Below are 13,678 nucleotides of genomic sequence, written 5' to 3' on the forward strand. Positions count from 1 at the left end.
AACTAAAGGAAGTAAAAGAAGTAAAGGAAATAAAACTAAAGGAACTAAAAAAAAAGTAAAGGAAATAAAACTAAAGGAAGTAAATTAACTAAAGGAAATAACACTGAAAGAACTAAAGGAAATAAAACGAAAGGAAGTAAAGGAAATAAAACAAAAGGAAATAAAACTAAAGGAAGTAAAGGCAATAAAACGAAAGGAAGTAAGGAACTAGAGAGCAGAAAAAGGTTGCATCAGGAATGCTGGCAGTTGATGCTTTTTCCTCCCCGATCTGTGCAGACGAGGGGGTGGGGTGTCCGGCACAACTGGGAGGGGATAAGAGGGGGAGGTGGGGGAATTAGGCGATAGATATTCTTTGTCTGCAGTGACACACACACACACACACACACAAGCACACAAGCAATTGGAGAGAGGCACGAGCTCCTCGTCAGGAAAGAAGTAGGAGGAGAAAAAGAAAAAAGTGGATGGCTTGATACCAAAGATTCACTTAAAAATTAAAGGAAAAACACAAGGACACATCGGCTGGACTGAAGGAATCACACGGAGTGCGTAAAAGGTAAGAAAGACGCCGCGCAAACAAAAGCGTGGAGGCGCAAAGACGCGGCGCCACATCCACGTTGATCATTAATTAAGCTTCATATCATCTATTTTTCTTTATCGACTACAAAACCTCTCAGCTGTTCACATCTAAGCAATCATCGCCTCACTGAGGCTGAATCACGCGTTTCTACGTTAACTTCTTTTACGTTTACGCACAGGAACAACGGCTGATTAAAGCATGATTTAAAGCAACCACATGATGAGGATAAAAACAGTGGAATGAACCATAACAGATCAGTGACCGTGTGTAATGTGGAGAGCTTTAACCAACCCTGCATCATGTATGATGTGCATGTGATGGCTGCAAAGGGTTCTGGGTAGTGCTTGTGTTGTCTTTTTGGTTCCTTTTACGCACACAGATGTTTGTTTGTTATCATTATTGATTAGTGTGGATGTTGTGCTGATATAGAGGTAAATATCTGTTGACCACTGATTAACTCACACATAAACCATGACCACTGGAGCATGCGGAGCTCCGTTTGCCACGAGGTGGATTCTTCTCCAAACGCGTAAAAATGTTATTTTTTTTTTTCTTCTTCCCACTCTTGGTTCATTTTACAGGACGCAACACACTGTATCACTGACTATTGGTAGCTGTTGTTTTAGTGGGTTATTTTGAATGCAGCAGCTTGATAATATGAGATCTGATGAACCTATTCTCCAGTTCCTTCTTGGATCCTTCACTCCCAGCTTTCGGCTCCTGGTATTCAGCAGGATTAACCCTCTCCAGCCAACCAGATGTTATGTTAAGGGCCACAAAAGGCTCCCTGTTCTTTGTGAGCTGGAGCTCACGAATAATGTATAGAACCACTGGTTAGTGTCAGGTGCCAAAGAAGCTCAGACTGGTTCCAGATCAGAGCTGAAACTAAAACATGTTGGATGAAGGATTAGTTTGTGCTCATGAAGTGTTAGTTTGACTAGATTTAACTAGGACTTGGAGGAGTTTGTTGGTCTGCATAGGTTGGTGTTAATGGGCGGAGCTTAAAGCCATTAGGGTTTGATGAGCTGCAGCTTGGTTCTGATGACATGATCTGAAGATTCTTCCCCATCACTGCTGGCTTTTAAATCAGACACATTTTATTCATTCCTAACAAAACCAAGTCAACTGCAAATCTCAAACCATATAAATTATAATCGTAAAATTTAATCGACACAAACCGGAAACTTAAACGACAAATAAACCCTCAAATTTTAATTGAAATAAAGTCTGACCAGAAATAAAATTCTGGCTTAAATTTGCGGATGCAAAATGATGCACATTTATTAACAAACCAAATGTGCTACTTTTGGCTTTTTCACCTCTAAGAGACAGCATGTGTGAGTGTGTTCTGTAGTGTGGCTCGTTCAGGGCAGTGGTTTTCAACCTTGGAGCCAGGACCCCATTTGAGATTACGAGACACTGGGATGGGGTCGCCAGATGTCTTGTGAATATATTCTTATATATATTAACAATTTGAGCCAATTTTTCCTTATTTTTTATCCGTTTTATACTACTACAACAAACCTGCCATATTTTAACCCGTTTTATTTCTGTTTAAAACCAGGGTTTACATCTTTAAGTGCCCAAATATTAAACTTCCTGGATAATGGTGGATATTATTCAGAATAATAAATGTGGTTATCACAGATTCATAGAACAATGTACCATAAATCCAAATCTGCAGAGTGAACTCTCCCTAAATAAATGGAGCCCCAGTATGTTTAACACTGGTTTCCAACAGTGGCCCTTATGGCATGTTTTATTATTTTTGGTCATCACTAGCTCATTAGATCCAGAGGTTTGAACCCAGTGGGTAAATAAATTAGTGTTGACGTCTTTTCACATTTCTAACAATAGTTTGCAACTTGACAATGACTCTTCTGACTGTCAGGAATGACTCGTTAATATGTTGGATGATGATGTAATACTAATGACAGAGGAACCTCTTATTGTGCAGCCCCAAAGTTAGATAAATTCCTGTAGTTCAGACTCAGGGTTAGGGAAAAAATTTAATAGAAAAAATATTAATCACGATTATTTTAGTCATAATTGAAATCACAATTATTTGTCAACCAAAAAGTGATTTATTTTTTGTAAAAAAAAAATTTTATATATATTTTTTAAACATAAATAAAAATCCTTCAGACACTAAAATCAAGTATGTTCTGTTTTGCACAAAACACTTGTTGCATGTTATGTGTCTTTGCTCTAGATTTTCATCATCAAACACAAAACGTTCCCATAGAAGAGAATTTGACTTGTCACTTGTTTACCAACTGTTTTTACTGCGTTTCTTTTCATGTTTAAGACCATCAGCAACAACTTCCTCGTGTTAGCCTGCAGGCTAGCTTTAGCTTTGAAAGGGGCGGGGCGGAGGGGAGGAGCTTGCATGTGCATGGATTAAACAACTCAGAGTTAGTATTAATAACGTGTGTGCGCCAAGCTTTATTATTTGTAGATGTCCGAAATAATGGGTTTGTTTTATTTAGCAAATAAAACATATTTAAAAAAATAAGTAAAAAATTTAAATTTCTTTTTTTTCTCAGTTATGTTATTTTTGTAATCGTTGGGTGTTATAACCACATTTTGATTAATTGAGTAACCCTACTCAGGGTCCATATAAACCACACAAACAGACATAAAAAGGTCATTTTTCTGACTGATAAACATATATTAAATGTCTCAGTACAGCTTGAAGAGTGTTCACAAACTATTCATTGACACTATCGTCCCTCTAGGCATTTTTAACAGTATTTTCAGCACGTATAGCTTAAGTAAACTCATAAAATAACGGACAAAATAACAAAACAAGAAAGAGCAACCAAATATATGAAATGCCTGATCTCACCCTAAAGAACTGCAAACAATCCGGTCTTGTGGAGGAGTTGTGAAGTAGTTTTATAAATGTCTAAAGGCTGGGGATACACTGCGATTTTTTTTTTTTTTTTTCCAATCGTTGTTCTCACACTGTACGGACCGACACTCTGACACGGTCTGACTGCTCACACTGTACGACACGTCAGGGTCTTGTTTCCGGAAATGCAACGTACAACTTAGAAGAAGAAGAAGAAGAATACTGAAGCGTCGCCATTAAAACAGACAAAGAAGAAAAACCCAGAAGTGGAGAGACACTCGCAAATCTCAGCAAAAAGAAGAAAGTGGTCCTACGGTGTTTGCGCATGCGCAGTGAGCGTTTACGGTAAGCCGGTCCGTGGCACTGCGTCAACTGTGTGACACCCTCACGAGCAACGACTGGTTTGAAATCCTTACGACCTACAATTGCTGATCGGGAGCTGGGCGTGAGGTGTTAATCGCTTCTCTTGACCCCATGTATACTACACCATGCACGTCACACGATCTAGCAGAGACTCGCACGATTCCACAAAATAGTCACACGAGTCAAAAATCGGCTCAAAATGGGCCAAAAATCGCACAGTATGTCTGCCTTAAGTATTTAATGGAACTCTAGATTTAGTTGCATGAAATATTGCAACTAAACATGCACCTAAATCTAGAGTTTAAACTCCAGTTTTCAGTTAATCTGAGCTCTGATTGATATGAAACTATTGAAATGTAACTGATTGACTGACAAACAATTGAAACTGTTCTAAAGTTATTGTTCCTGTGCAAAGTCTCAGGTCCCGTTTTTAAGCAGCTTTTGTCAAAGAGATTTGCTTTAATGTTGAAGTTATTCACAGTGAATGTGAGTGAAATCAGATGTTTTCTCCAGCTGAGTTTAACTGATGTGAAGCGGTGTTTTTTCTTGGCGTGGTGCATATCAGCCCTGACAGTAGTTAGTAGTTTAGCTGCAGCAAACATCATCCGTTGACCTAGATTAAAAACAGCTGAAAAATGTTTGCTGTAAAAGTCTGATTGGGATGTTTAAAAACCACGATTTAACGTTCGTCACAGTTTTGATCTTTGACTTCTACAAAACCAACATGTCGTACCAGGGGCTCCGTGATGAGGACCTGGCAGTGGGTTTGTAACGGTGCAGCTGTTCGATCAGAACGTGGATAAACAGCCTGTGTGTCTTTCTCATGAGAACCTCTAAAATGAAATGTGATGGGGGGGTGGGGCATCCAACTCGGCCTGCAGGAGAAAGTAAAAATGATATAGAAAACATGAATCATTGTGTAAAACTCAACAATATTTGCAGCTTTTAAACAGTTGAAAAACCTTAAAATTCTGGTAAAATCCTTCAATCCTTCTGTATTTCCAAATAATTTAAAGTGAATATCCTGTTGGGACTGATATTTATCACTTATTGCTTGGATATGGTCGTTTTTTTTTTTTTTTACATATTTAGTATTTTATTTATACGTAGAAGTACAAACTAAGGCACAATAATGTTGGCATTACATGTTTTTTTTTGCATGAAATCTGTGGCCCCTGAACTAAAATGAGTTTCACACCCCTGATGTAGAACAAGAAATAATAAGACTTGTTCTTTCAACACATTACTGCAATAGCTGAACTTTATATGTAAACACATGGATTACAGGCTGAATGTAAACGCTTAGTCACCACACGTGGAATATTTACCTGGGTTTAAAGCAGGTGTGAGATTAATGATCTCAACCAGTTTTTATGAAATGCATCATTCTTTGTCCTTGCTGCTTTTAAACTCTCTGCGCTTTTGGATTTCTGTGTGAATAAAATTTAAGACTAGGTGGAGTCGCTGGCATTGAGAGCATTTTCTAAAAATATTTATGCAGCTTCCCACATCCTGGGAAAGGCTGAATTTTGTGTCGTCTTAAAAGTAACATGAGAAATGAACTCGGCCAACTTTTCCATTACCCTGCCTTAGAATGCACACTGTAGCAGAACTTACAGATTTGATACATTTGTCATTCAGACAATTTTTTTTTTTTCAAGAAAGTTACTGAGATCTTTTGGCTGTCAGATGCCAGTCTTTCTCAGAGGCATCTGCTGATCTCTTTAATCTGTTTTTATGAGTTATTTCTTAAAGATTTGAGTTTGTATCCATGTTTATGGCTCTCACTGTGATTAATGTGATGTTTTTTCTCTGATCTAAACCTAAAGAATTGCAAACCCCAGGTTCAAGTCAACGTCCTTCGCCTTTAGAGTTGTCAATAGGGCTGGACGATATTGATCAAAGTCTTTCAAATGTCAACATGCGCTATAAATCCTGATATTTTTTTACTCGATTCTTACAAAAAGGCAATTCTGGGTTAAATTTGCTGATGAAAAATGCCCCACTGACTCATTTATTAACAAAACAACTGTACAACATGTGCCACTTTTGTCGTCTTCTCCTCTAAGGGACAGCACGTGTGAGTGAGTTCTGTAGTGTGGCTTGTTAAAGTGAAGATCTGCGTTAGGACGAGCTCAGAAATTCATCAAACTGTGCTTTACATGCTATTTCTGAGAAAGAGAAAACAGCGGCGACTGCTAAAATGACCATTTTAATACAAAATAAGTTATAAAATATATATCGATAATTTTCTATATCACCAAAACTGAAATTGTGATATGTCTCGACTCTTGATATATTGCCCAGACTTAGTTGTGAAGTAGTTTTATACATTTCTTAGTATTTAATGAAACTCTAGATTTAACTGAATGATATATTGCAACCAGATCTAGAGTTTAAGCTCTTTAAACTTAGGTTTCCATTGATCTGAGCTCTGATTGACATGTAACCATACAATAGTGTCAGATCCAGCGCGTGTCGAAGAGGTGACAGCGTACAGAAAGCAGACGACTGGTGTGGTTTTAAAAGGCAGATAATTACTCTGCAAGAGTCGTTTCATATGGTTTGTCACGGGATGCCGTGAAACCGCAGGCGCTCTTCATTACTTCTGCGGTGGTCGTTGAATCACTAAACCTCAAGAAAAAAACAACAACAACGTGGCTTTGCTTCTGTTTATTTATCGTTGGCGACAGTGTTTCAGGTTTTGGTCAAGGTGGGATGTTTTACACTTGATTACAATGTGAGACAGATTATTTAGTTGAAGTCGTGTAGTTCTAGTAACTATTCCAGCTTTTAAAACTGCTTTTTTTAGAAACCGTTTAAAGCTGATATCTGGAGTTTCTGAGAAACGTCACGATGTCCCGCCCTCAACAGCATCACTTCCTCCCACTGCCACGCCTCTACTTTTCTGCACGCGCATCACGGAACACAACAAGGTCTCATAGGGTTGTATTGATATACTGTATGTCTATGGATAACGTAAGAGCCAAAATCATATTTACCTGTTTGCTGTTGTGATGCGCGACCTTGTTTCCGTGCACAGTTCCACATTCACTTTGATTGACAGTCTCAAAAACAGGAAGTAGAAGCCTATTGGCTGGGTGCACTCGGTGATCGTTTCCATGTGTATAGGGGTCTGTAGGATGAAGGAGGGACTTATATACAGTACATTAATGTATATGAATGACCACCAGCAGTAGACCATAGTAAAAGATAAATAAGCATAGATTTCTCAGAAACTCCAGATATCAGCTTTAAGGTAGGATAACCACATTCGGTGTGTGACTTCAGGGGATCACTACCTTGATGGAGTTCGAAAATAATAAATGCGCACTTCTAATTTTTTGAGTTATTGCTATTGACATTTAGGAAAAGGTTGTGAGTTATGACAACCTATCTGGTGGGGGGTGTTGATGAGGTGTTTTTTTGCTTCATATTTCATGACTTTTCCTAATTTCATGGGTACAATTGATTATGCATAAACATATAATTGTGCTAATTTTATGCTTAATGTGCTGAACAGATATCGCATGCATTGGTGTCAGTTTGACCCCAAACGGTGTTAGCTGTGTAAAACTACAAAGTAGAACTAGGGCTGGGCAATATATCAAGATTCAAGATGTATCGAGTTTTCTATTTTGACGATATTGAAAATTACAGTATTGCCTATAGCTTTTTTATGTACTTATCCTTTTGTATTAAAATACAGCGTTATGTAAAGCTCAGTTAGATTAATTCTGAGAGCGTCCTAACCCAGACCTTCCCCTAAACAAGCCACACTACAGAACTCACTAATGGATACGATACGCGATCCAAAGCTCACGATAACGATTATCTCATGATATGACAATACTGCGATTATCGATATATTGGTCTGAAATTAATCTACGATAATCTATAACATAACAAGAAAAAAATTTTATGTCTCTGAAAGACAATAAATTGAAAGTGTCCTATGAACAGTGACACTATCAACATACCAATGTAAACCAATAAGTATCTCCAATAGTGCTTTCTGTAAACAAAAAATAGGGTCTTTATTACCAATGATACCATTATAGTGAAATATTCCAGGAAACAATATATTGGTTCCTTCAACAAACAGTGACAAAATTTCTATGAAGACTTGCCTGCACATTTTAGTGAGAAAGCAGAAAAGGTAAAAAAAAAAATCGATACTTAGCGGGAGCATATCGATAATTAGGGATGTAACGATTCACTCAGCTCCCGATACGATTCGATTCACGATACTGGGTTCACGATATGATTCTCTTGATTTATTTTACAAAATGGGACTGTTGACATATGATGATTTTTTTTTTGGGTTCAAAACTATAAAAAACTGTTCTCCTTTTATTTTTCATTGTCAAAATAATCCCTTGATAAACTATTCAAAACAATGCAATTTAACTAAAAATAAATCTTGAATGAAATAAAAAAAGGAATAATACAAATGAAGAAGAAGCCTATTAATTTAAATTCTGGTTCTATAGTAAACAATGCAAAACATTGCATAATAGTTCTTTTTCTTTTTAAAAGTGCAACTGAAAATGTATTTTGTGACTTAACAATTGGACTTAAAAAAAAAAGTCATTGCACTGTATTTAGGTCAGATATTTGTTTGGACCAGCAGAGGGCGTTGGTAACCCAGTGGTCGGTTGGCATGCAGATATCTTGCAGTGAAAAAGAGATGCTATGCTTGCAGATGGAGCTAATAGAAAAACGTGACTTTTACAGATATTCACGTAATATTACAGATATTCTTTCGGTGCTAAAGGGGTAAGGAATCATTTATGAAGATGTTTAAGAGTAGAAGGCGGCCAGAAAGAAAGTAGTAGCAGATTCCGCCCGCTGCCTACACTTCTGGACAAGAGAAGGATAAAAATAAAGCGCCCTCTGCTGTTTAAAAAAAGTACTACGATTCAATTATCACAGTTTCGATGTGAACAGTGATACCTATGAATCGATTTTTAACTGCCTTACGATTAATTGTTACATCTATCGATAATCGATCGATATATTGTCGTATTGAGATAACGTAACATTCCTATGCACTAGTACCCCCTTTATTTCTGAATCCAAGTCCCCCCTTATGTCCGACTTCAACATTTTGCTCAGAATACTATGAATTATTTTGTAAATAAGTGGGATGTAACTGTATTCATTAGTTTTAATGCCTCCTGAATGCATTTATTTCTCTAGTTTTTATCATTTCTGCTCATCACATGGACCAAGACTGACATTTGTATTTTCAGTTCATGTTCTAATCAAGATACATTTTTAAGTAAAAATTACAAAACTCCATATTTGTAATGTTTTTATTTGTTAATTTTCTACTTTCTTTTAAGTACTCAAGTATTTCGGATTTAACTGACTTGGTGATGGTCCAATACGTAAATTATGTCAATGTTCAACATCTGATAAGATTAACTATCGTTTACAACCGCTATGCATGCTTTATTCTTGCAACAAATAAAAAAAGATTGCATTTATTATATTGCTTTTTAACTAAATATAAACATTACAAACCTAATTTTTAACGTTTTCATTTAATTTTCCACTTTCTCTCTCTCTTTCAAGTACCCCCTGTCGTGCCATTGCGTACCCCTAGCGGTACACGTACCCACATTTGAGAAACACTGCACTAGAGGGCAGTCTTACATGATCCAATGGGTCTGTCTGCTCCTCTTTTTATATTCTAGTTTCCAATTTTATTTTTATTCATGTACCCCCTATAATTTGTGTACCCATGGGGTACCCGTACCCCACTTTAGGAACATAGGTTTTAGACTTCATTGCAATCTAGGACTGATTAGTTTGTCGAGCCGTGCACAGTAGTTTCAGTAACTCATGCAGAATTCCAACGCTTTTCTGTCTCTTTTCTTTCCAGGTTTGAAAACGTTCCTGTTCCAAAGACAAAATGAGCTGGAGTTTCCTCACACGCCTGCTGGATGAAATCTCCAACCACTCCACGTTTGTGGGTAAAATCTGGCTCACGCTCCTCATCGTGTTCCGGATCGTGCTGACGGCGGTCGGGGGCGAGTCCATCTACTACGATGAACAGAGTAAATTTGTGTGTAACACGCACCAACCCGGTTGCGAGAACGTGTGCTACGACGCTTTCGCGCCGCTGTCGCACATTCGCTTTTGGGTGTTCCAGGTGATCATGATCACCTGCCCCACCATCATGTACCTCGGCTTCGCTATGCACAAGATCGCCCGCATGGACGACGACGACTACAGGCCGCGCAACAGGAAGCGGATGCCCATCGTGAGCCGTGGCGCCAACAGGGACTACGAGGAGGCGGAAGACAACGGGGAGGAGGACCCCATGATCCTAGAGGAGATCGAACCAGAGAAGGACAAGGAGGTGGTGGAGAAGCCGAGCAAGAAGCACGACGGCCGGCGTCGCATCAAGAGGGACGGGCTGATGAAGGTGTACGTGTTCCAGCTGTTGTCCCGCGCCATCTTTGAGGCGTCCTTCCTGTTCGGACAGTACATCCTGTACGGCCTGGAGGTGGCGGCCAAGTACGTGTGTACGCGGAGCCCCTGCCCGCATACGGTGGACTGTTTTGTGTCGCGTCCCACCGAGAAGACAATCTTCTTGCTCATCATGTACGGCGTCAGCGCTTTGTGCCTCCTCTTCACCACGTTGGAGATCCTTCACCTTGGCTTCAGCGGCATCCGCGACTGCTTTTGCCGCCCTCGACCCCGGCCCACGACCCCTCGTCACTCTGCCCTGGCCAGCCAGAGGTCCTCCATCAGCCGCCAACCCTCCGCACCTCCAGGCTATCACACCGCTCTGAAGAAGGACCCGTCGGGTAAAATGGGCTTCAGGGATAACCTGGGCGACTCAGGCCGCGAGTCCTTTGGAGATGAAGCATCCTCGCGGGACCTGGAGAGGATGCGCAAGCACCTGAAGCTGGCCCAGCAGCATCTAGACCTGGCGTACCAGAACGAAGAGAGCAACTCGTCACGCAGCAGTAGCCCCGAGTCCAACGGCACGGCTGTGGAGCAGAACCGATTAAACTTTGCCCAGGAGAAGAAGAGCAGCAGCTCTGATAAAGGTAAGGCTGTTCAGGTGTCTGAGTACGTCTGGTGTTGGTAAAGTTGACTGAACTTTTTATGAAAAGCCAATTGGCTTTTGTCGGCTTCAAACTTTGTTTCCATTTTTATCATTTTTCTGTGTTTAGATGACTTTAAACACATCAACAGTAGAGAACAACTAACCCGTCTCATGATGGTCTAATTGTTCTCTCTATTAGTGGGTGAGCAATCCGACGCTTTTTCCTGACAATCAGAGGCCCAACATTTGATTTTCATTTCCTCATAGGTATTTCGGTGTTGATTTGGATCCCATTCATTATCTAATTCCAGTTCTTACAAATAAAGGCCTCAGAAAAAAATTGTTCCAGATATGTCGCAATATTTCATGATTATTGTATCGATTCAAAAAATGTCCAAATGAAATTTATTTTCATAAAAATATTGGGCACTTGTATTGACTTTTTTTCTTAAGAATTTAAAAGTTGAAATGTTTTGAAAAATGTAATTTGAAAGTTGCCGTACGACAAACCCCTGATGCTTTTGGTACGTTTACCAAAGTACACATACGTAGCATCTTAGGGTTAGGTTATAACCCTATATCGCAACAATTTTTAGGGTTCGATTTAGTCTTAGTCATGTGACCTAAACTGGCCAATGAGGGACGCTGCGTATAGATAGAATGTCGGTATATTGATACGGCAACCGTACGGATAGCCACTGCCAATAAAGTATCATTTCTGAACTTCAGAGCAGAAGCGTTTAATAATGAAAGGAGACAAAAACAAGTTCAGTTGCTTTTCCAACTCATTCCAGATATTTCTTTTCTTGGTCTGACTGAGTTCTTCACTAACATGTCTCACATCTGTTACAGGTCTGCGTGCATAGGTCGATGGTTCACGTCCCGTGCAGCCAGGACACCAGGGATGAGAAGTTTTTTGGGGGGAGGGTTCAGGGGGTTGAGTGGTGAGTACGTGAGTGTGAAATATGCTTGTGGTGAATGAAGTCGGCCCAAGCCTCGCAGTGTTATCGGCCAATCGCGGCCCAGCATCAAGTGAATGGAGACTGGTCGTCTCGACTCAGCAATATTTTGAGACGCCTTGACGAAAACGAGCCAAAGTGCTTCTGAAACAGAACGGTTACGATGTCCATCTCCCTCAGGGCAGCTATGTTTTTTTTTTTTTTCCTACTGTTCTAAAGTTGTGGAGCCACTAGTTTAGGTTTCTGTTAACGGCTCCTGTTGGAAGTTCAGTGAATGCATCTCATGTTTTGCCTTAGACTTAAACTGGAACTGGATTTCATGGCGTTACAAGCCAGTTGTGCAAAAAAAAAAAAAAGACGGATGTAGAGAAAGTGACGGACAAGGTACGAGTCGTCCAAGCAAAGGTACTGGAATGGAATTGTTGATGTTGTTCTTTCAGGTGTGTCTCTTATTTTCTTCTTCTTCTTCTCCTCGATGTTGACGTTGCACAGACCCGTGTTTGTGGCGTGCACAGATGCTAACTGGAACACACCGGGGGTGCCTTTGTCCAAAGGAATAAAACAAACCTGGATAATGCTTGAAGAAAAAAACATGTATTTCTTATGGTCTTGTAATGTTTTACACATTTTTCTACTGTTTTTCTTTTTGGTATCGTAGTTTATGTTGACGATGGGAGTTGTTGTTGTTGTTGTCCAGACTTTTTATGATGACTGTCGCAAACGTATATTTTTTTACCGCAAACAAAATTACCTTCACGTAAGTCTTACTTCTGAAGCGCCCCCCGCTGGCAGAAGGCTGTTGGTACAATATGATTTTTTATTTTCGTAAGTGCGTCAATATTGTTTTTATTCAGAAACTTGTAGCTTGTTTCTGTAGGTACAATTGTTTTTTGTATTTTTTTTTGACCAAATGTGTACTTTAACGTTCCCATTTCATGCTCCAGTGTCGTGTTTCGATTACAGAATACAAAGTGTTCGCTGAGGATTGTAAAACGCATGTATTTCAGCGTGAAGCCAATGCCTTGAATGCGCTCTGATTTTAAAAAAAGAAGCCGCATCTCTTTAAATACCTGCAGTGCCACAAATACCAGCTCAAATATTCTTCAACTTGAGTTATTTTTCGATCAACGCTTTTTGTACTTTTTATACTTTTTTGTATTGATAGTACTTTGCTGTTAGTTTTTAAAATAAAATCTTTCAACAAAAACCTTCACGTGACTCTGAAATGTTGTTTTTGTTGCTGTTGCAGAGACAACAAGGTTGAATATGTACATGGAAAAATTCACCAACGTAACTTCAATCCTGCAGCACCCTCTGGTGGAAGGAAGATGACATTACACTGCAGTTATACAGAGAATGAGATATACTGCTGATAAAATACATAAAATATATTTCAGCAATCTGTAATTCAATTTGAAAAATCAACAAGGTTCTCAACCTTGGGATCAGGACCTCATTTGAGGTCGTGAGTCCACGTTTGCATATTTTAATTCTTTTTCTGCAACTAAACCAAATGTTACCTTTTTCATCATTTTTTATTGCCATATTTTTGCTCCTTTTAATGCATTTTTGCTACAATACTCCCATTTCTGACACTTTATCAAATTTCAATTTTCCACTATCAAGACATTTTTGGCACTTTTTTTTTTTTTTTTTTTTTTGGTTAATTTAACCACATTCACCATCTGTCATGCCCATTATTTGTCAGTTAAAACTAACTGTTCCAATATTGACACTTTAAACCCTTTTTTTTACCACTTTTTCTGTCTGTTTTTAGCCACTTTAATTTGCAACCTTTAACTAATTTCTGCGGTTTTTAAAATCCCATTCCACCATTTTTGGTCACTTTAAACCCATTT

At 39.1% G+C, this 13,678-nt stretch overlaps 1 protein-coding gene across 1 annotated transcript; it reads left to right on the plus strand.

The window, feature by feature from the left end:
- Positions 1-369: 369 nt before the first annotated feature.
- On the plus strand, positions 370-13,030 carry gjc4b (gap junction protein gamma 4b). The gene is made up of 3 exons (XM_028436016.1): positions 370-553; positions 9,685-10,861; positions 11,713-13,030. Exons 2-3 carry the CDS (start codon positions 9,715-9,717, stop codon positions 11,724-11,726), a joined length of 1,161 nt encoding a protein of 386 aa, XP_028291817.1. The 5' UTR covers positions 370-553; positions 9,685-9,714; the 3' UTR covers positions 11,727-13,030.
- Positions 13,031-13,678: the final 648 nt, after the last annotated feature.

This window comes from Gouania willdenowi, chromosome 21, assembly GCF_900634775.1.
Source record: "Gouania willdenowi chromosome 21, fGouWil2.1, whole genome shotgun sequence".
NCBI classification, from domain to species: domain Eukaryota; kingdom Metazoa; phylum Chordata; class Actinopteri; order Blenniiformes; family Gobiesocidae; genus Gouania; species Gouania willdenowi.

Coding starts and splice junctions, on each gene's coding strand:
- gjc4b (XM_028436016.1), top strand. CDS start 9,715: ATGAGCTGGAGTTTCCTCACACGCCTGCTGGATGAAATCTCCAACCAC.